Source organism: Chinchilla lanigera, unplaced genomic scaffold (genome assembly GCF_000276665.1).
Source record: "Chinchilla lanigera isolate Chin_1 unplaced genomic scaffold, ChiLan1.0 scaffold00104, whole genome shotgun sequence".
NCBI classification, from domain to species: domain Eukaryota; kingdom Metazoa; phylum Chordata; class Mammalia; order Rodentia; family Chinchillidae; genus Chinchilla; species Chinchilla lanigera.
Window position 1 is genome coordinate 2,991,030 of NW_004955505.1, and position 20,362 is coordinate 3,011,391.

General features: G+C 43.6%; 1 protein-coding gene across 1 annotated transcript; it reads left to right on the forward strand.

Annotated features, from left to right (window-relative positions):
* Positions 1-13,054: 13,054 nt before the first annotated feature.
* On the forward strand, positions 13,055-19,974 carry Yars2 (tyrosyl-tRNA synthetase 2, mitochondrial; the record flags this gene model as incomplete). Its single annotated transcript, XM_005407111.2, is given in 5 exon segments — positions 13,055-13,898; positions 14,693-14,860; positions 18,187-18,342; positions 18,524-18,694; positions 19,547-19,974. Coding segments are annotated over 5 exon segments (1,437 nt in total). The 5' UTR covers positions 13,055-13,116.
* Between the last annotated feature and the right edge of the window lie 388 nt (positions 19,975-20,362).

Sequence of the window (20,362 nt, forward strand, 5' to 3'; positions counted from 1 at the left end):
TCTGTTGTGCTGTGAATGACAGGGTTTCATTTTCATAGCTTAGGAATATTCTTAAGGAATTCCTTGGGAATGTATCCCACATTTTCTGAATCTGTTCATCTGTCAATGGACACGTAGTTGACTTCATATCTTAGCTATTATGTATAGTGCTGCAAGAAACATGGGAGTGAAGGCATCCTTTTAATGTGCTGATTTCATTTCCAGAAGTAGGGTAACCATTTTATAAGTTGTATTTTTGTTTATATTTTTGTAGTTTTTTTTTTTTTTTGAAACTTTGCACTGCTTTCCACAAAGACCATACTAATTTACATTTCCATCAGCAGTGTGGGAAGGTTCCCTTTTCTCTACATCCTTGCCAGCATTTGCTATTTTCATGTTTTTTGCAAATAGCCATTCTGGCTGGAATAATGCATCTGTCTTAGTTACTTTTCTCATCGCTGAGACAAAATAACCAACACCCAAAATTAAAGGAGGACAGGTTTGTTTATCTCACAGTTTATGGAGGTTTCAGTTCATAGTTGTCAGGCTCCCAGGCGGGGTGGCATGGCAGAGCCCCAACAGTTCATGGTGGGCAGAAGGTAGCAAGGAAGCAAAAGGGACGTTAGCAGCTTCTTCCCCCACCCTTTTGAGACAGCTTTCACTATGTAATTCAGGTTGGCCTTGAACTCACTTTGTCTCTCAGGTGGGCCTGAAACTTACAGTGATTCTCCTGCCTTAGCCTCCCAAATGCTGGGATTATAGGCGTTCACCACCATGGCCCGGCCTTAGCAGTTTCTTTCTGCCCCTTTTATTCTCTATCTAGACTGCTGGGATTGGAGCAGGTATCGAACCAATCAGTGGACTGATTTAGTAATCACCCATCCTTAATCCCAGCATCACACACTCCTGATCCAGCCACCTCTGAAAAGCCTGACCTATGACAACATGAGCTTTGGGAAACATCTAGACACAAGACATAACAATGTCTCATTAGGGTTTGGGTTTGTATTTCCCTGATGGCTAGCAATATTAAGCATTCTTTCATATACCTAGTCATTCATCCTTTTTTTTTTTTTTTTTGACAAATACTTGTTCAGATGATTTGCTCATTTTAATATTGGACTACTTGATGTTTTGTTATTGTGCTTACTTTAGTTCCCTTGTCTCCCCCACCCCATTCTGGGGACAGAATCCAGGGCCTCATGCCTGCTAGGCAAGTACTATACAACTGAGCTACATAGCCAACTCCCCATTTATCTACTTTTTTCCTTTTTTTCCTATGCTTTTGGGTTTTATCCAAAAAACCATTGTCTATGCTGATGATGTGAAATGCTTCTCCTGTATTTTCTTCTAGTATTTTTATATTTTGAAGTTTTATATGTACGTCTTTGATTGATTTTAAGTACAGGGTACAAGACAGCGGTCAACTTTCATTCTTCTTCATATGGGTACCTAGCTTTCCCAACACCATTTAGGGAAGAGGCTGTCCTTTCTCCAACATATGTTTTTAGGGTTTTTGTCAAATATCAGTTGACTACATATGCATGGATTTATTTCTAGGATCTTTATCCTGTTCCATTGTTCTGTAGATTGGTTTTCAAACCAGTGCCATCTTACCTTGGTTAATATAGCCCTGTAGAATATCTTTAGATCTGGTATCATGATGCCTCCAACTTTGTATAATTGTAATTTTAGTGGCCACAAAATACACTGGCAGGGCTGTACCAGAATTATTTGATCAATTGTTTAGCTTGGGATGTTTAAGTTTTTCCTATAGTTTGCTATTTAAAATAATAACCTATATGCATCCTAGTGACAGTCTTTCATATGATTAAGCCCAAAATAAACAAGCATTTATTGTCACTTTTTTTTTTAATTTGGTCTTTTTTGAGACAGGGTCTCACTATGCAGTTCAGGCTGGCCTTGAGCTCACTTTGCAGCCCAGGCTAGTCTTGAACTTGCAACAACCCTCCTGCCCCAGTCTCCCGAGTGCTGGGATTACAGGCATGCACCACCACGTCCAGCTCTTATTGTCACTTCTGAGCTAATCATTTTTCAAAACTTTTCAGGAAATTTTTGATCCTAATTACTGCCACCTGGGGATTGTCTTAAAAGTGGCTTCTCCTACTTAAGCTGATTCCAGTCAAGGAGGAGATCAAGTGAATATGCTTCTCACTTCCTTGCTGCTGCAAGGGCTTAAGTAAGGAAGGTAAAGTTAAGAAACAATCAATGTACCTTTTGCTGATGCAACAGCAAACAAGCACAATTCATAATTCTAGAGCTAGATGAGATTTTAGAGTTAACCTAATCCCTGTCTGTTTATTATTAAAAAAGGATACCGAAGTCCAGCGTGCTCAGTGACTTAGCTCTGGGCATATAGCTGGTCAAGGACAAACCAAGGCCACTGCTGCTGGCCATGCTGCCTAGCCTGGTGGTCTTTGTACCACAACTAGGAGCTACATTTTATTGTTGTGAGAATGAAAGAAGTAATGTTTGGCTTTTCTGCTTGAGTCAAGTAAATACAAGGTGTTCGTTTCCATTATGATGCTGTAAGGACTGTAGTTGGAATAGTTAGAAGATGTTTCCAGACTTGCTTCCCATTTGATAATTGACCATTCATGGCTGGGGATTTAGCTCAGCGGCAAAAGTGCCTGCCTGGCAAGCACAAGGTCGTGAGTTCAGTTCCCAGTACCAGAGAAAAACCAAAAAACAAACAAACAAAAAAAGCAGAATGATAATTGACCATTCAGTACAGAAGCACATAAAGCTTGTACTGAACACAAAGAGAAAGAGAGGGAGAGAGAAGGAAATGTAATTTCACTCAGCCTCCATGAAAGGTCAGTGCTGAGTAGACTGATTTGCTTGAACACTATATCAGACTGACCAAAAAATTACTTAAGCGGAAAATTCCGAAACTCCTGACTCAAAATATTGTCCTTCTGAACCAAGATTTTTAAAATGCATCACACCCGGGTTCTCCAAGATTCCATTTCCTGGAAGCCTGCTTTTCTCATCACATCAGCAAAGAGGCAAGCAGCTTGCTTGTCAGTTGCTCCTGGAGCCTGACCCTGAGCAGAAAGTTTGCAAAACAGAATTCCAGAGGGGACTGCACTGGGCCACCTGTGGAGACCCTCGGGGAAGGCTGCAGGGGACAGGGTGACCGGAGGCACAACCTTCAGCGCATCATTCATGAAGTGAGACAGAAGGATAGATTGAAAGAGGAAGAACAGATTGGGTTCTGTGCCCCGGGACCCCGTTAACTGTAAACACCAACCACCGCCCTCCTGCAAGGGGACTCTTTCCCTCACTCTGTCCCACACCAACATTCCCCTCTCCAGCCCCATCCTCACCTGCACAGTCCCCGCCAATGACCTTGGGGTCTTCCTCTCTCTGCTCCAAGGACTGAGGCGGAAAGAACTCCTTCTTAGGAAGTAAGTGAGTGAAGAGCAGGTCTCCTTGGAGACACAGGACTGAACAGAACACTTCATCGGTGAAGGCAAGGACCCTTGGTTTATGGATGTATCCCAGGAAATGAAAACAGTGCCTTGGGGAGGCCGCAGCTGGGGAGGCAGGCAGGCCACAGGTGCCCACTCTGGGAGGCCACACAGCTGGGGAGCGCAGGCCCTTCGGGACCGGGTGCACCCAGTCACATGGGAACCCAGAAAGGCAGGCAGCAGACACCTGGGAAGCAGCATGGAGACGTGCACCAGCCCTCGGTCCAGCCACCTCCCCACAGTCAAGAAACGCCATGCCACAGAGAAGCACTGACACAATAGGCCCGCCCGGAGACAGGCATGAACCATCCCGACATGGAGAAAACTCAGGGAAAACATGTCACACGGTGGGTCGTTCTTGGCCCTGCCCTTGAGAGCCAGAAAGGTCTGGAATCAGAGGAGCAGGTGATGAACAAGGACTCGGAGAACACGAGAGTACTGGCGCCCGACAACTCACAGGTCAAGCTGACTGGGGACCATTTGGGAGATGGAAATCAGGAGGATCTTGTGCAACACCTGGGGAGACCCCCTGGAGGCCATTCTTCCCCTAACTGTACAGGCTGTGGTGGAGGAGCGAGTGGAGCTCTGGAGAGGTCTGCACCAAGACTTCATGGATTACATGGGTGCCCAATATTCAAATTTTGAAGAACCGCCTTCATGGAGAAGGTACATGTCTAGGTTACCTGCCTGGGACACTTTGCACCTGATGGTGCTGAGACTGACTAGCGGGCTGAGGACTTCATCCATATGTTCTTGCTGCCTGTGTTGATGGGTGGGGAGAGGACACTAAGTGGTTGCAGGGTCCCAATGCGCTGGGAGGCTGGAGAGAACACCCCTCTGCTTTCTTAGACAAGAGGCGTTGATGGAGCATGTTTCCCTGGATCCCAGTTCAGTAGAGGGACAAACTCTTCTTACAGATAAGTTTCTTACTCAGTCAGCCCCAAATAGTAGAAAAAAAGCTACAAAAAATGGCTTTTGCCCCAGATAGCTCACTTGAGATGTTAGTAAGAATTGCCTCCTCAGTATTTTATAGCCATGAGGAGGAGGAGGCCAAGGAGAGAAAACAAAGAGACTGAGAAAAAACGGCTGCTTTTGTTGCAGCATTGAGAGGGACAAACCCTAAATCTGATTCTTGGGGCCCTAAGAAGAACTCATCGACCGCATTTGTCTGCTACCACTGTCAAAAGCTGGGCCACCTTGGGAAGGACTGCCCTGCGAGGCCCCCTGGGCCATGCCTTGACTGTGGGAGTGACCACTGGAGGTTAGACTGCCCTCTGAAGTGAAGACCCCAGAGCTTTGACCCCTCCTACTAGCTGGCCCAACAGGAATGAAGGGGCCCAGGGCATGCTCTGCCTTCTCCCTCTGGCTGGACTGTTGTCTTCAGGGAGGAGCCCCACGTAATCATGACTATACAGGAAAAAGTAAACAGCCTATTGCTGGACACTGGTGCTGGTGTCTCAGTCCTTCTTTTCAGTCCCGGCCTTCCTTCCAGCCATCACACCTCAGTGAAGGGAGTCACTGATGAGGAGGTAATCTGTTATTTTTCACAATCCTTCAGCTGTAACTACTTGTTAGATCTTTCTTGCATATCTTTGTTGTCCTGAGAAACCACTTTGAAGATATCAACATGTATTACAGCAGCCATTGATAATTTCCTACCAGTATGACCATAACTCTGTAATGTTTCTATTGTTCCTATGCTACTTCATAAATGGATGCATGTTTATTACTATGTTTGTTCAACAACAACCATTGAGAATAGTCAATGATTATTTAATTGATTACTCATGTATAGCTCTATTTGTTTTCCCTAGAAACCACTTTGAAGAAACCAAAGTATAGTACAACAGCCATTGATAATTTCCTACCATTTTTGTCTGTAACTCACTATTATTTGTCTATTTGCTTTCCTGAGAAACTATCTTGAAGGTACCAATAGGTAAAATAACAACCATTGATAATGTCCTACCAGTTTGTCTGTAATTTGGTAAATCCCCCATTACTATGTTATCCTTCTTTTACTCTTTTAAATAAATTTTAAAAAACAGTGTCTTGATGGAGACCACTATGAAGCAGCCTTGAGTAGAATTGAAATTAACTAATTGGCTTTTTATGTCTACTTGTGAATCTGTCCAAGACCTAGACTCCTGGTCTGGAAGTGGACAACAGACTCATAGTAAGTGAACCTCTGTGAGTTGTTAATCCCTACTAAAGCCTGTAATTGTAGATGAAGCAGGAAAGCCTCAAAGGATAAGACAAGATCATAGCCAAGGACACTTGGATCCGATCTAAACTAAATAAAGACTATCACCTCAGGCATTTCACTCCCGGGTGGATTAATTTAATCCTTATTAAGGATTAATTTAATACTTTACTTGGAAAAGTCCTTGAGTAATTCTGCCCTTCTTGAGTAATCCCCTCCCTTCTTCTGATAACCAAATAAATATGGACCACCCCCAGAGAAGGTCTTGGTCTTAGCCCTGAGAGAATCTTGAATTCTGTGAAAGGGCTTTGATCCTCCTGGAGCCCTGAAATCATTCCATTTGCCTCTTTTTGTTTAGCATTCATCATACACTTCTTCGGAAGATTGTGGCCCTGATCAGCCCACAATAGCTAAGGGATATTATTAACCCAATAGTGCCTGACTCATTGGATATCTTAAATAAATACTTGTTAAATGAATAAATGAACAAGGAAACATCTGCATCCTTAACCCATTCGAATGATAGGAAATTGCTCATCAATGTGATTGGGCTCCTTCCCTTGCCAGGATTTTGCTGCCATTTGCTCACGGTCTTCAGGTCTCTCCTGGCCATGCTGACTTTCCTTGCTGACCAAGCCTGCTGTGTTCCCATGGGATCAGGAGATAAAGGGACAAAGTGCCTGAATAAACTCGGGGCAAGATGAGGTAACCTTCAAGAGAAACTGGAGAGTGGAAGACAAAGGACTAGTAAAATCTGCTGCCGACAAGAAGCCCAGCAAGCAGCAACAAATCTGCACTTCCACACACCCTCTGCCCCTCCATCTCCCCTTCCAACCATGTGCCTAAAAGCCGGACTTAGGCTTCTAGACTCAGGTGCTTCCTTGACATCCTTCTTGCCGCCTCTCCAGTGATAATTTTTTGTTGTTCTTTCTACTAAGCCACACCCTGCACCATCCCCCACTGCTTGCTGTCCTTTGTGTCATTCTTTGTCCCCCTCAGAGAGAGAGCTGGTTACACTCTGAGACCTCCACCTGGCGCTCAGGTGACCCTGCCTCAACTGGAGCAGAAGAACTTTTGGTGAAGCAGGAGCCCCGTGCATTACCAGTCATGGGGTCACCTCTCTGAGGCCAGGGAACGGTGCACAGCTCCTCTGGCCAACAGGGTCAGCAGCCAGGGTACTGTTGCCCTGGTGGGCCTCAGGCCTCGTAGAATGGAGAATGCTAGAGGGTGCGGTGATGCACTCTTGTAATCCCTGCATTCAGGTGGCTGAGGCAGGAGGACCACAGTGAATTCAAAGCCAGTTAGGATACACAAAGTGTCCTGGTCAGCCTGAGACTCAGGTCAGCTGAGACTATCTGAAAAAAAAATCAGAGATGCATTCTCTTTCTTTTCTGCTTCTCTAATCTTACTTCATCAACTTTTATTCTGTCCTAGGTTTTTAGATTTTGGAAATTAAAATACACAGAGTTCCAAATTACATTACATCTCTGACTTGTACCTTACTCAAGGCACTGAGACACCCAATACGATCCAAACATAACAGGATGGAACAGAAGTGGAAAATGAAAGATCAAAAACCCATAAATATTTCAAAATATCCAGCCAGTGGGTACAGGAGCAGGTCTGAGAGTTCTAATTTATCCCACTGTGCACCTCTCAAAAACCTAGCACAACAAAGAATTGTATATGTAGTCACTTTTATTTATTTTTATTTTTATATTTTAAAATTTTATCTTTATTTACAGCACAGAGCATAATATTGGGGTGGGGAGACCACATCCCCTCCATCCACCTGAACTTGGGCAACACTCCAGAGCCTGCCCTGCCTCTATTGTCCTAAGAGAAGCAAAAATAAGAATAACCAAGTCTCAGGAAATCTCTAAAGCTCCAGGCAGAGCATATGCGTGTTAGATTCAGTGGCCTGACATACGGTGACAGCTCCCCACTGAACTTCCTTAAAGTCTGACATAGCAGAATGAACTATGGAAAAGTCATGCTCACTGGATACCCTTGAGATGGCCCTGTCAATCACTTTATCAGCCACATCCAAAGAAATCCTATGAGTGATGCCACAGGTGGGACAGAGCACATACTTTAAATCCAAAAGCCTGATTTGTCTTTGTTTCCTAATTTCCCTGCTGCCCCTGCGCCCACTCCTTCCTGGTTGGGGTCACCTCTGTGTTTTCACTGAGCACACCTCTGCTGGTAACTTCAAGAAATACAGCTGCTTTTTCTTTTACCATCAAGTGTACATTTGCAGTGCTTTGCTCGTCATACGCAAGAATTTGGAATCTGTCTCTCAGGAGCCCATCACACACAGTATTATTTAGGTTTCTGATTCGGCACATGTATCCAAGACTAATCAGCATAAGGTAAGTAAGACACTCCATGGAAGTCTTACACCTCTCTACACTCCAACCACAACTGCCGAGTTGCCCCTGTGCCCAGAACTCCAAGCTAGTCAAGCTGTAAACAGGTCCAGGGAACAACAGGCGGTGGGTGTGTGCAGGTCTGCAGAGGCGGAAGGCAGGCTAGCCCCGGACTCTCCTTCCCGTGCTGACGTCTTTCTGTTCAACAGTCCACTGTAGCTTTCCAGGGTAAGTTCCAAATAAAGTCCAAAGAAGATGCAGGGTCAATCTGACCGGCTACTCTTCTAGAGGGAGGTGTTCCTAACCTGCAGTCCCTGCAGCTTTGTTTCGGCCAAGATGAAGTTTAGATCCAGACGTGCAATGCAATCTAGATGACGGTGCAGACTAAGTCAGAAGCTAAAGGTGAGCACTCCCATGAGCTAAGACAGGGATGCACACACCAGCAACCCTGCTGTCACAAACACAGGCTTCTTTCTTTTTTTTTTTTTTTTGGTTTTTCTCCGGTACCAGGAACTGAACTCCCGACCTTGCGCTTGCCAGGCAGGCGCTTTGGCCGCTGAGCTAAATCCCCAGCCCCATACAGGTTTCTTTCCATCACCTACCAAGAGGTAGGGTGGGTGCGGCAGTTACCAAAACTGCTGAGCCTTCTGGAAAATGCTCCCCAAAACCATGTTAATAGCCTTTAAAAAGCAGATAAATGGGAAAAAACAAAGAAAAATAAAATTTTTAAAACCAAAACCTTAAAACAGTTTTGAAAATACATAATCTAATTATCCTTGTATAGCCAGCAATTTAAAAGAAACTAATCTCTTCCAAAGAATGTTTGGAGTAACATGTTCCAGCAGCTTGAAAAACTGGTGATCCATGCATGACTGTCCCACGGGGCAGCCTGTACCACCGGTGGTACCAACGGATCTCCTCCCCTTTATCAGTCTGTTTACTAAGAAAACTAACAAAAAGCCACCCAATGGGACAGTCATGCATATGCCACTGGTGGTTCAAGCTGCCCAGAAGGGAGACGTACGAATGACGGCCTGGTTGAGAAGATGTTAAGATGACCACCTGCTCGAAACCATCAGAGCCACTTCAGTGAAAGGGCAGAGACTAGGTTTCAAGGCACCTGGCTCACACAAATCTGTATTTTTAATAAAATGTGATGACCCTTCCTTTCTGTGAGGCTGGGCAATATTGATTTCACAGTTTAATACTTTTCAGAGTATGATCAGCCTGCTTGGTAAAAGCATCTTGCCCTTGCCCCAGCCGGTGCCAAGCATCTCCCAGGAAGGGACTGGTTAGAATGAAAAAGGAACAGGGTCCTTGTGGGTAGGGCGAGGCCTGGGTGAGGACTCTTTAGGTCTGATAGGTTCCGGTCCAGCCCTAAACACAACTTCCTCTTACCCTTCCCGCGCGCAAAGGAAGCCCCAATCCGCTCCTAAGTCGTCACTGAGCCCCGCCCCTCAAGCTCCGCCTCTAGCCAGAGTCCTCACAAACCCCCAGCGTCCTTTGTCTAACCCAGAGGATCTCTGTGCTGCATGCAGTCCTCTCCTCTCCTGGTCCGGAGTGGAAAAAGGCCCTCTTTCCCCTTTGTTTCTTCTTCTGTGCCCAAAACCTAACAAGGACCATAGATTTGAAGAAAAGTAACAGCGAAAGTGTGAGAAGACGGATTTACCAGGCAGACTGATTTATTCATTATTCTACAAGGCCAATGAAGGCTTGACACCAACCTTTAGAAATAATTTTTTCTTTTCTCAATGAGCAGAAAATAAAAATGCCTTGACAATACTTCAACTGGAAGGCAGGTCATAGCTAAGTCCCTGCAGTGAGGAACAAGTTCGAGGTCTTGTTCCTATGTTTTCCCCTTTCGCATCTTCCGTCATCTTTCACGCTCTGAAGCGACTGCACCGCAGCTACCGACACAAACAGGAATAATATGTTGTGGTTACGCACGGATCAGAATTGCTCAGACCCTTTTCTGCTGTCACTTTGCTGTGACCTTTGAATAGCTCACATTTTAGCCCAAGCACGATCTCTGTTACAATCTGAGTCATGCTGTGCGGTAGATAGAAAAATACTGCAAAATGAACTAGAAAAAACAAAACAAAACAAAATGAACTAGAGCTGCCTAGCTTTCAGCTGTCTGAACAACCTGCAGGATCCCAGCATGAGTTAGTCCTCTTTACTCTCTGGGCCTTCTGAATGATGTCATACTGATCATCGTTTATATTCTGAAAACTAAACCATGTAAAACAGGGACCCTTTTAGAGAGAATATTTATGTGCGTTGTTGCAGGAAAGAACAACTGAAGAGAAGATGCCTCTCATGCAAGGTCAGCAAATCTCAAGTTATGGTTGAGCTGAACCATACTGTCTGAATTACTTTTTTTTTTTTTTTTCCGGTACCGGCAATCGAACTCACGACCTTGCGCTTGCCAGGCAGGCGCTGTGCCGCTGAGCTAAATCCCCAACCCCTGAATTACTTTTTAAGTCAATAAAAAGAGCAAGAATCAATTTGGCTACCTTTTCTTTTTCTTCTTTTTTTAAAATAACAAATTCTTGAGTATTTTTTCATTTTTAACCAACACATAATTTTACCTATTGATGTATCACAGTGTGATATTGGGAGAGACATATGCAATTTGTAATGATCGAATTAGGGCAGTTAACCTATCCATCACCTTAACTGCTTATTGAACCTTTGTTTTGGAAAAATTCAAACTCCTCTCTTTTAGCTATTTTAGGATTGTTTGCTTTTTCTTAAACCAAGCGCAAAGCATGAGAACAGATACCACAAAATTTTGGCCATGAATTCCAAAGGTGCAAAAGTCCTACCTTCTTCTCTTGCTCCTGCCTTTTGGACAAAGCCTCAATTTCCCTAGTATGCCAACACGAGTCGTGAAAGGGAAATAATCAGTGTGAAGGCATTGGACCAAAATTGTCGCTGCCACTGAGCTACTGTCAAGTCTCTTGCAGCTCCTGATTCTACCTCCTGTACCAGACTTTGCTACCCACTTATGAAATCCAATACAGCTTGGGGGCTGGGGATTTAGCTCAGCGGCAAAAGCGCCTGCCTGGCAAGTGCAAGGTCGTGAGTTCGGTTCCCGGTACCGGAGAAAAACCAAAAAAAAAAAAAAAAAGAAAAAGAAAAAGAAATCCAATAGAGCTTAAGAAGAGACAAAGAAAGCCGAGTGTGGTGGCACACATCTATAATCCAGCACTCTGGGAGGCTGAGGCAGGAGGATTGAAAATTTGAGCCCCACCTGGGCAACTTAGAGCCATTTCATAACAAAAAGAGCTGGGGATGCAGTTCAGCTTGGAGGCCCTGGCGTAGGGGGGTGGGAGGAGCACAAATCTATTTTTTAAAGACTATAAATTACAATCCCAGGTAGAATATATTTTTATTTTCTCATCATCCACTTCTTCATTAAGCACAGGCCATCAAGTAGTGCTGACATAAATACATACTTTTGTAAGAAGTAGAATTTCTTCAAGGAACAAAGTAATTAAACTACAGTATGAATTCATCCTTTCTGGTGTAATACGACCACACCTTTAACAGCTATGGTATGTGTCATATTGATCGAAAACCTCAAGGACAGGAGTCTTCTAAAATGATGTTCAAATCTTCCTGTATGTTACGTGTGCAACCTAATCTAGGTTAGGTGCCCAAGAAAAGGTCCTGCTAGGCATACTGACATCTTCGCTCCTCAGTGGGGTGGGATGTAAGACTGTGGATCAACAGGTCATGGCTGCGAATTTTGAATAACAACAGGAAAAAAACACACCCCGTCACTTGCTTTAGCATTTGAGATTATGTTGCAGAACCTGCTGGATGCGTACCGAAAAATTAACAGAAGTTACTTTTAGCAATGAGAAACTCGGCTCACTGATAATTATACATGCAAAGAAACTAATTGTAAAAATATTTTATTTATTTAAATGACTTGATGTTACAAAATGGAAAGGTCCCGTGGGGACTGCTTTGGGGTTCGGTCCAGCTGTGGGGTGCTACTCCTCGCTCAGGTTCACTGAGCCGGGTTGGCCCCACGTTTAACGACAGTCGGTAGGAGAGTGTCGAGGTCTGGGCCGCTGCGGAGCTCTGCTGCAAACTGTTCACAGCTCGGCGTCTCTCCCAGCGCCGGCGTCCGCGCTCCGCTGCAGAGGTCCTCACCAGCGCTCCAACAACCCTCCCGCACTCGGACGCCAGCTTGAAGCCCACGGACACAGCCCCAGACAGCCGATACTGACAACGGCCCCAGGGTCAGGCTCTCAGGCGGAATTTTGAAGCTGGATCACCTCCCTGCAGCCCGCTGTCCACCAGACACACCCCATCCCTGGCGAGAGCGGCAGGCGCTGGACTTGCGACTGTGCTTCAGCCCACTCGAGCAGGCTGGGTACAGCGGCAGAAGACTCGAGCCCGCCCCCGCCAGGCAGAACCGAGCCGCGCCGAGCCAAGCCGTGCCGAGCCGAGCCGAACCGAGCCGAGCCGAGCCGAGCCGAGCCGAACCGAGCCGAGCAGAGGCGTCCAGGCCGCCGCTTTTCCCCGGGCGCCGAACCCACCCGTGGCCTCGCGAGCCCTGGGAACGGGTTTCCGCAGAGAACCAAGATTCCAAAAAAACCTACATGAAAGTTAACGTTTGTATGATGTGCTTAATTCTTAATCCTCACAACAGCTTTCGAGGTCGAAGCTACTATCATAAATATATCCACATTAAAAACGAGGATCTAGCAATGAAAAGGGGGCCAAGGTAGGAGGGAAGGAGAATTAAAAAGAATTAAGATGTGTTATGTGCATTGGTCAACGCCCCACGAGGAGTGTAATCATCATATACTGCAAACATGTACTAATAAAAATAAATTTAAAAATAAAAATGAAGAAATTAAGCTTTAGGTAACTTCAAGCATCCAAAAGAATGTGGAATCAGAACTCCAGCTACGCCAGATTCCTGCTCGGTAACTAAGTAACCGCCTGTTTGGGCATGCGCAGAAAGACACCGCAGCCAAGGCCGGATTGTAGGAAACCGGCGCCGAGGGGCGGGGCCGCCAAGAGCCCAGCATGCCCCACGCGCGCCAACATGGCGGCGCCCGTGTTGAGGCGGCTTTCCCCGGGCCGGTGGTTTGGCTGCCCGGGATTGTCAGGACGCTTGCCCCGGGGTCCGCGTCAGTCACACTCGGGCGCTCAGGGACTGCTGGCGGCTCAGAAGGCTCGGGGTCTTTTCAAGGAGTTCTTCCCGGAGACGGGCACGAAGATTGAGCTCCCAGAGCTCTTCGACCGGAGGTCGGCGGGCCACACTCCCCAGACCGTTTACTGCGGCTTCGACCCCACGGCCGACTCGCTTCATGTGGGGCATCTGCTGGCGCTGCAGGGCCTGTTCCACTTCCAGCGAGCGGGCCACCATGTGATCGCGCTAGTGGGAGGCGCCACGGCGCGCCTGGGAGACCCGAGCGGCCGCACCAAGGAGCGCGAGGCGCTGGCGGCGGAGCAGGTGCGGGCCAACGCGGGCGCCCTGCACCGCGGGCTGCGGGCCCTGGCCGCCAATCACCAGCGGCTGTTCGCCGATGGGCGGGCCTGGGGCAGTTTCACGGTGCTGGACAACTCGGCCTGGTACCACAAGCAGCGCCTCGTGGACTTCCTGGCGGCCGTGGGCGGCCACTTCCGCATGGGCACGCTGCTGAGCCGGCTGAGCGTGCAGGCGCGACTCCGGAGCCCCGAGGGCATGAGCCTGGCGGAGTTCTTCTACCAGGTGCTCCAGGCCTACGACTTCTATTACTTGTTCCAGCATTATGGGTGCCGGGTCCAGCTGGGTGGATCGGATCAGCTGGGCAACATCGTGTCCGGATACGAGCTCATCCACAAGTAAGCGCCTGCTTTGTACACACCACGGACATTCAGAGGCTAAGTAATATACACACGAATAGCCTATTGGCTTTATCCTTGTTAAGGCTTTGTAATGACCTTAATAACACGAGCTGTGCAGGAAATAGACCGCTAGTCAGGATTCAGGTTGTGTCTGCTTCCCCTAAGTCGCCTGTGCTTTGCTTCTAACTTGAGAAATTGCACTTGTTTAAGGTAATTGGGCGACCTGTAGTCACCTCTGCTTTAGCTTTTGAGGCTCCGTGAAGGTAGTTCTAGTCTTTCATTGGCATCTCGGAAATTTCACAGCTCCAAATATTTGACAAGTAATGTAGATTTTATTGGCGTTTATGAGGGAGATGTAGAACAGAGCTAGCCCCTATGCTATGTAGAACAAAACTTTTTTTTGGTGGTGCTGGGGATCGAACCCAAGGCCTTGTGCGTGCAAGGCAAGAGCCAGCATAAAACTTACTTTAAAAATCCCTTTAAAATAAATAAAACATCTCCTTTAGTGTTTCTACCTAACTCGACTCTCACTTGCTTTCTTTCCTCTACTTTTCAAAAATCACTTCCCCCTGGCTTGCCCGGAGCCACCCTGTGCCATGGTAGTTTAGGATGATAAGTGTGAACATAAGGTGAGTGTTGTCAAACAAAACAGAAGAGGGGTAAGAATCTAGATTTAGGAGGTCAAGGAATTATTTTGGAGCAAATAACCAGACTGAGATCTTGAAGGGTAACTAGTGTAACCTAACGGTAATTGTGCCTGAAGCAGTCATGAAATCCTTCTTCCTGCATAGACTGACTGGAGAAGATGTGTTTGGAATCACTGTCCCTCTAATTACAAGCACAACTGGAGCAAAGCTGGGAAAATCCTCTGGCAATGCTGTGTGGCTGGACAGAGAGAAGACATCTCCCTTTGAATTGTATCAGTTCTTTGTCAGACAGCAAGATGATTCTGTGGAAAGGTGAGTCCTCAAGTAGTAGGCTGAAGATAGTTTTCTACAATCTCTATATACCCTTTATAGTTTGTTGAGTTTTATTTACTTATTTTTAATTTAGAGTATTTAAGGCATTGTGTCACAGAACATTGTAACTTTCACTGTGTTCTTTAACTTAAACTTTTTGTTACAGACTACCATGGTGGTTAGCTAGAAAACTTAGAACCAAATTTTATATCTAGCAAGTGTTTATGATTTTATCTTGTGTATATCCTAGTCTTTTCACTCCATTCATCTTAAACTCTACTATTTTTGTTTTCTGTCTTTCCTCTCACAGGTTTCACTCTAACATTTGTTTTCTTTAATGTGGCACTTTCTATTTTGATTGAGGGTCTCATCACCTCACTAAGTTACCCAAACTGGGCTCAAATTTGGGCTCCTCCTGCCTCAGCCTGTCTTAGAATGCTGGCATTACAGGCTTGTAAAACTATATAAACCCAGCCCCTTTTTATTTTTTATTTTGAGACTGGGCCTTGCTAAATTCCCAAGGCAGGATTGGAACTTGCACTCTTCCTGCGTTAGCTTCCCTAAGTGCTGGAATTAAGATCCGCAACACTGTGCTGGCAAGGATTCTTTTTAAAGTGACGTCCCTGTTAACTTACATCGCCTTATACTCTTATAAGAATATAATTCAAGGCAAAAAAAAAAAGACCTGCAACAAAGGAAACTAAAAGAATATTTGATCCTCTTGTATCATAAAAATAATCTAGTAATAATTCTTTTAAAATTTTTAAATATGTAACTTTCCTGCAAATCATCAGAAAAGACTCTTGACCAACATAAAGACCTCCATAAATGGAGAGTTATGCCATATTTATAATATAGATGAGGTATCAATTCTCAATTTGATCCATATATTCAATGCAGTCCCAACAATACAAACGGGGCTTATGGACTTAACAAGCTTATTCCAAGATTTATGTGGAAACAAAAAGATCTAAGATTGCCAAGACTTTTTTTTTTAATATAGTGCTAGAGATTGAACCTAGGGCATTGCACATACTAGGCAAGTGATCCTACCATGAAGCTATATCCCCAGCCCATGCCAAGTCCTTTTTGAAGAACAAAATGGATGATAATATATCTTACTGCAAAACTACAGTAATTAAGGCTTTTCCTGTAGATTTATGGTAGCATGTTTGGTGATACAGTCCTAGGACTTCGATGTATCAAAAAATTACACATTTTTGAAAGTTTCATTTTCTGTTTTGTGAAGGGCTTGAATTTAATCCCCCTCCAAAATTCTCAAAGCTAGTGTGCAAAGGACAATGCAGTAGAGAAAAGGCAAGAAACATGAACAGGCATTTCACAAAGATCCTATCCAAAGGCCCCAAAAGTGCTCAGTCTTCATAATAAAAAAAAAAAATGCAAAGTAAAGGCACAGTGAGATACACTACACCTTCCATAGTGGCTAAATGTAAGACTTGGCAGTACAGTACTAAGCATCATAATATAGTACAAAGCATCTATGAGAACATTCCAAGGTGGTGAGAGAGTGAACTTACAGATCTGTATTGGAAAACTATTTGGCAGTACATATGTACATATGCTGTGACCCTAGCAGGTCTTCTCCTGGTTACATACCCAGCAGAAATGAGTATATGTATTCACCTAGACTGCTTAAATATATGAAAATATTCATGCAGTATTATCATTGTCCAGAAGTAGAAACAACATTAATTCCCACAGCAGAGTAGAATAAATAAATATTTGATGGATGAATAGTCACAGGATAGAATGTTATGCATGCAACATCATGAACAAATCTCCTAAACATACTGATGTGCCAGAGTAGCCAAGTACAATAATACATTCTTTTAGGGTTTGAAATACTTCTCTCTAAGCTCTTCTTGACTTAAGGGTTTGTATTGAGAAGTCTGCTGTGATTCTCATGGGTTTTCCTTTATAGGTGATTTGTTTCTTATCTAATAGCTTTTAATATTCTGTTATGTTGAATTTCTGGGATCTTGGCTATTATATGCCTTGATGTAAATTTTTTTCTGGCTATTAGGAATTCTACATGCTTCACTTATCTGTATGTTAAATTCTTTTTCCATGCCTGGGAAGTTTTCTGCTATTACTTTCGTGAACAGGTTTTTTATGGCCTTTGTGCTTCTTCTGATTTTTCATTGATTCCCATTACTTTTATATTATTTGTTTTAGTTACATTACTTTTTCATTGCTGAGACAAAGTACCAGACACCCAGAGTAAAGAAAAAGAGGTTTATTTCAGCTCACAGTTTACATAGGTTTCTGTCCATAATTGGCTGGCTCCAAGGCACGATGATATTGCAGGAGGGCCATCATAGAGGAGAAATAGTCCATGGCAGGCGGAAGACAGCAAAAGCAAGCAAGCAACCCAAGCATCTTTTTCTTCCTTATATCTTATCCAGGCTACTCAGGGTGGGTAAAGCACTCATACCCTTAATCTTTGTGCCTTTGATCCTAGCATTGCACCGTGAATCAATCCCAGTATCACACATCAGATCAAGCCACCTCTGAAAAAGCTCCAACTATGACTGCATGAGCCTTTGCAGGGACATCTAGCCACAAGAATTCTTTGCGTTGTCTAGCAGCTGTTGTGTTGATTTTTCATGGTCCTTTCCTATAAAAATACATACTTTATGATTCCATGCATGTATCGTGGCAAAACTTGCTGGGCATGGTGGCATGCCTGAAAGTTACAACTATTCTAGAGCTTAGGCAGGAGGAGGCCCATTGAGCCCAGGAGTTTGAGGCCAGTGTAGGCAACACAGACCATAACTCAAAAAAAAAATCAAAACTAAGTGATGCATTTAGGGAAGTTTACTGAGGTGTTGATATAGTTAAAAGAAAAACAAGGAACTGATTATCCTTAAAGCATAATAAGGATTAAACTGGAGGGATCCTGGGGGCTTGGGCTTTGTTGGGTAGGGGCAGTGTTGTATTTTTTAACTAAAGGGATGGTTACATGGATGTTTGCTTTATAATGATTCATTAAGCTGTATGTTTTCGGTGTATCATTTCACCAAAGAAAAAGTTTAAAAAGATACGTATAAAATGTCAATTTTTAAATTACACAGTACTTTTTATTCATGAGTAAATCAAAAGTACTGTATAGCAACAACGTTCTTGCAAAGGATTTAGATTAGTGGTGATCTCTGGGAACAGAGACCATATTTAAAAATATGAGAGATTCATATTTGAAAATAAAAAAGTTTGAAAAGTAAGCAGGATATTCTTTAAAGGGTGGGGGAGCTGGAGGTAAAATTAAATGTATGATATAAATATAACCTTTATTTCTTGTCCCCAAGGTACCTGAAGCTCTTCACTTTTCTGCCCCTTGCAGAGATTGACCACATTATGCAGCTTCACAGCAAAGAACCAGAAAAGCGAGGTCCACAGAAGCGACTTGCTGCAGAAGTAACAAAGCTTGTTCATGGACAGGAAGGATTGGATTCTGCTAAAAGGTAGCCTTTAAAGCAATTAACACTCCATCAAGTTTAGTTAACAGACTTGAGAAATTTTGGAGCTATGCAAGATAGATGTTGCTGTTTCACAAATTTTCAGTATGGACACTTGGTAGTTATATAATGTGTACTATGGCATGTACAAAGCACTTATGTGATGTGGCTTTCAAAATTCTTCTAGGTGTACGCAAGCCCTGTACCATAGCAGCATAGATGCCCTGGAGGTCATGTCTGACCAAGAGTTGAAAGAGTTGTTTAAAGAAGCTTCATTTTCTGAATTAGTCCTTGACCCTGGAACAAGTGTCCTAGACACATGCCGTAAAGCAAATGCCATTCCTGATGGTCCTCGGGGGTAAGGTTATTTACCTTTTTGATTCACCATTCACTGTTACAATTCACAGCATGCTTCCAGAGAGGGTGTTTTCCTGATGCTTTCTTGGCATCTCATTTCTTGCAAAAGTTACATTATTCCAAGAATAAAGTGAAAACAAAGTACTTACTGTTGAAAATGCCTCACATTTTCTAGAGTATTCTTATACTCATGAAATTGGCTAGTTTTCCTTTTGGTACTGCAAGTCTAGCATTGAGCAGCCATGTTGCTTAGGAAATGCACTCCTCAATCAGTCAGCTTAGAGCTGTGGTCACAAATTGAAAAGGGAACAAAGTGACATGACTCTTCTCATTCTGGTTCTCTGTCTTCTTCACTTGGGGACAGAAGTTGAGGTGGGCATGGTGGCACATTTCTGTAAGTCCAGCACTTTTGGTTATCCAAAACAGGAAGACTACAAGTTTTAATGTAGCTCAGCCAGAGCAATTTAGTCATTTAGTGAGACACTGTCTTAAAATGGGGTGGTATACCTCAGTATAAAGACTGAGTTGTCCCCAGTAATTAAAAAATATATATTTAAGTAAAAAGTTGATTGAATTGCTGAAAATGAAATGAGATAATGTAATTTCATAAGGCTTATAAACTACAAAATATTCCTCTTGGTAGTTGCATTTTTCTTCAGGAAGTAGGCAGAATATTTTAATCCTTGTTATACCATATTATTAGAGGATATTTTTGCTCTGTAAAACATTATTTTACATATAATTAATGCTTACTCATTTCTAACTGAATAGTGAGATGTAAAAGAAAAAACATTAGCCAGGAATGGGCAATTGTGATTGGATCGCTGTAGTTACTTAACGTTTCTGTTTTCAGGTATCGAATGATAACAGAAGGTGGAGTCAGTATAAATCACAGACAAGTAACAAATCCTGAGAGTGTTTTAGTTGTTGGACAACACATTCTCAAGAATGGACTCTCTTTACTTAAAATAGGAAAAAGGAATTTCTACATTATAAAATGGCTTCAGTTATGAAAAATCATTTTGGTTCTTCAGATTTATCAGTCCCAAAACATGAAAGGTTGTCTTCAAAATGAAAAAGAGGCCTCATAATGTCATTTATTTTTTTGAGTTGGTTAATAAGTAAGGTGTTTATTTAATGATGGTTAATTTCCTGGCCCACAGACATTAATTACCATAAAAATCCATGATTTCAAAAATTAAAGCTGGGCATGGTGGCACATATCTATAATCCCAGCCCTGGAGGCTGAGACAGATGGATCACCACAAGTTTGAGGCCAGCCTGGGCTAAATAGTGAGTTCAAGACCAGCCTGAACTACATAGCAAGACTCTATCTCAAAAATAAAAGAACCACTGGGCATGGTGGCACACGCCTATAATCCCAGCACTTGGGAGGCTGAGGCAGGAGAATCATGAGTTCGACACCAGCCTGGGCTACAAAGTGATCTCAAGGCCAGCTGAACTGTATAGCAAGACCCTGTCTCGAAAAGACCAAAAAATAAAAAATAAAAAAAAATAATTGATCTCTTAAAAAGTCTACTTCATGAAAGAACTAAATGATGTCTTTTCTGTCTTACCTTTCTTGTTCTTTTGGAAGTGATAAGGTAAAGCAATGAAAAGATACAGTATTTGTAGGTACATTCATCTCAAAAGGGGAACATTGATCTCA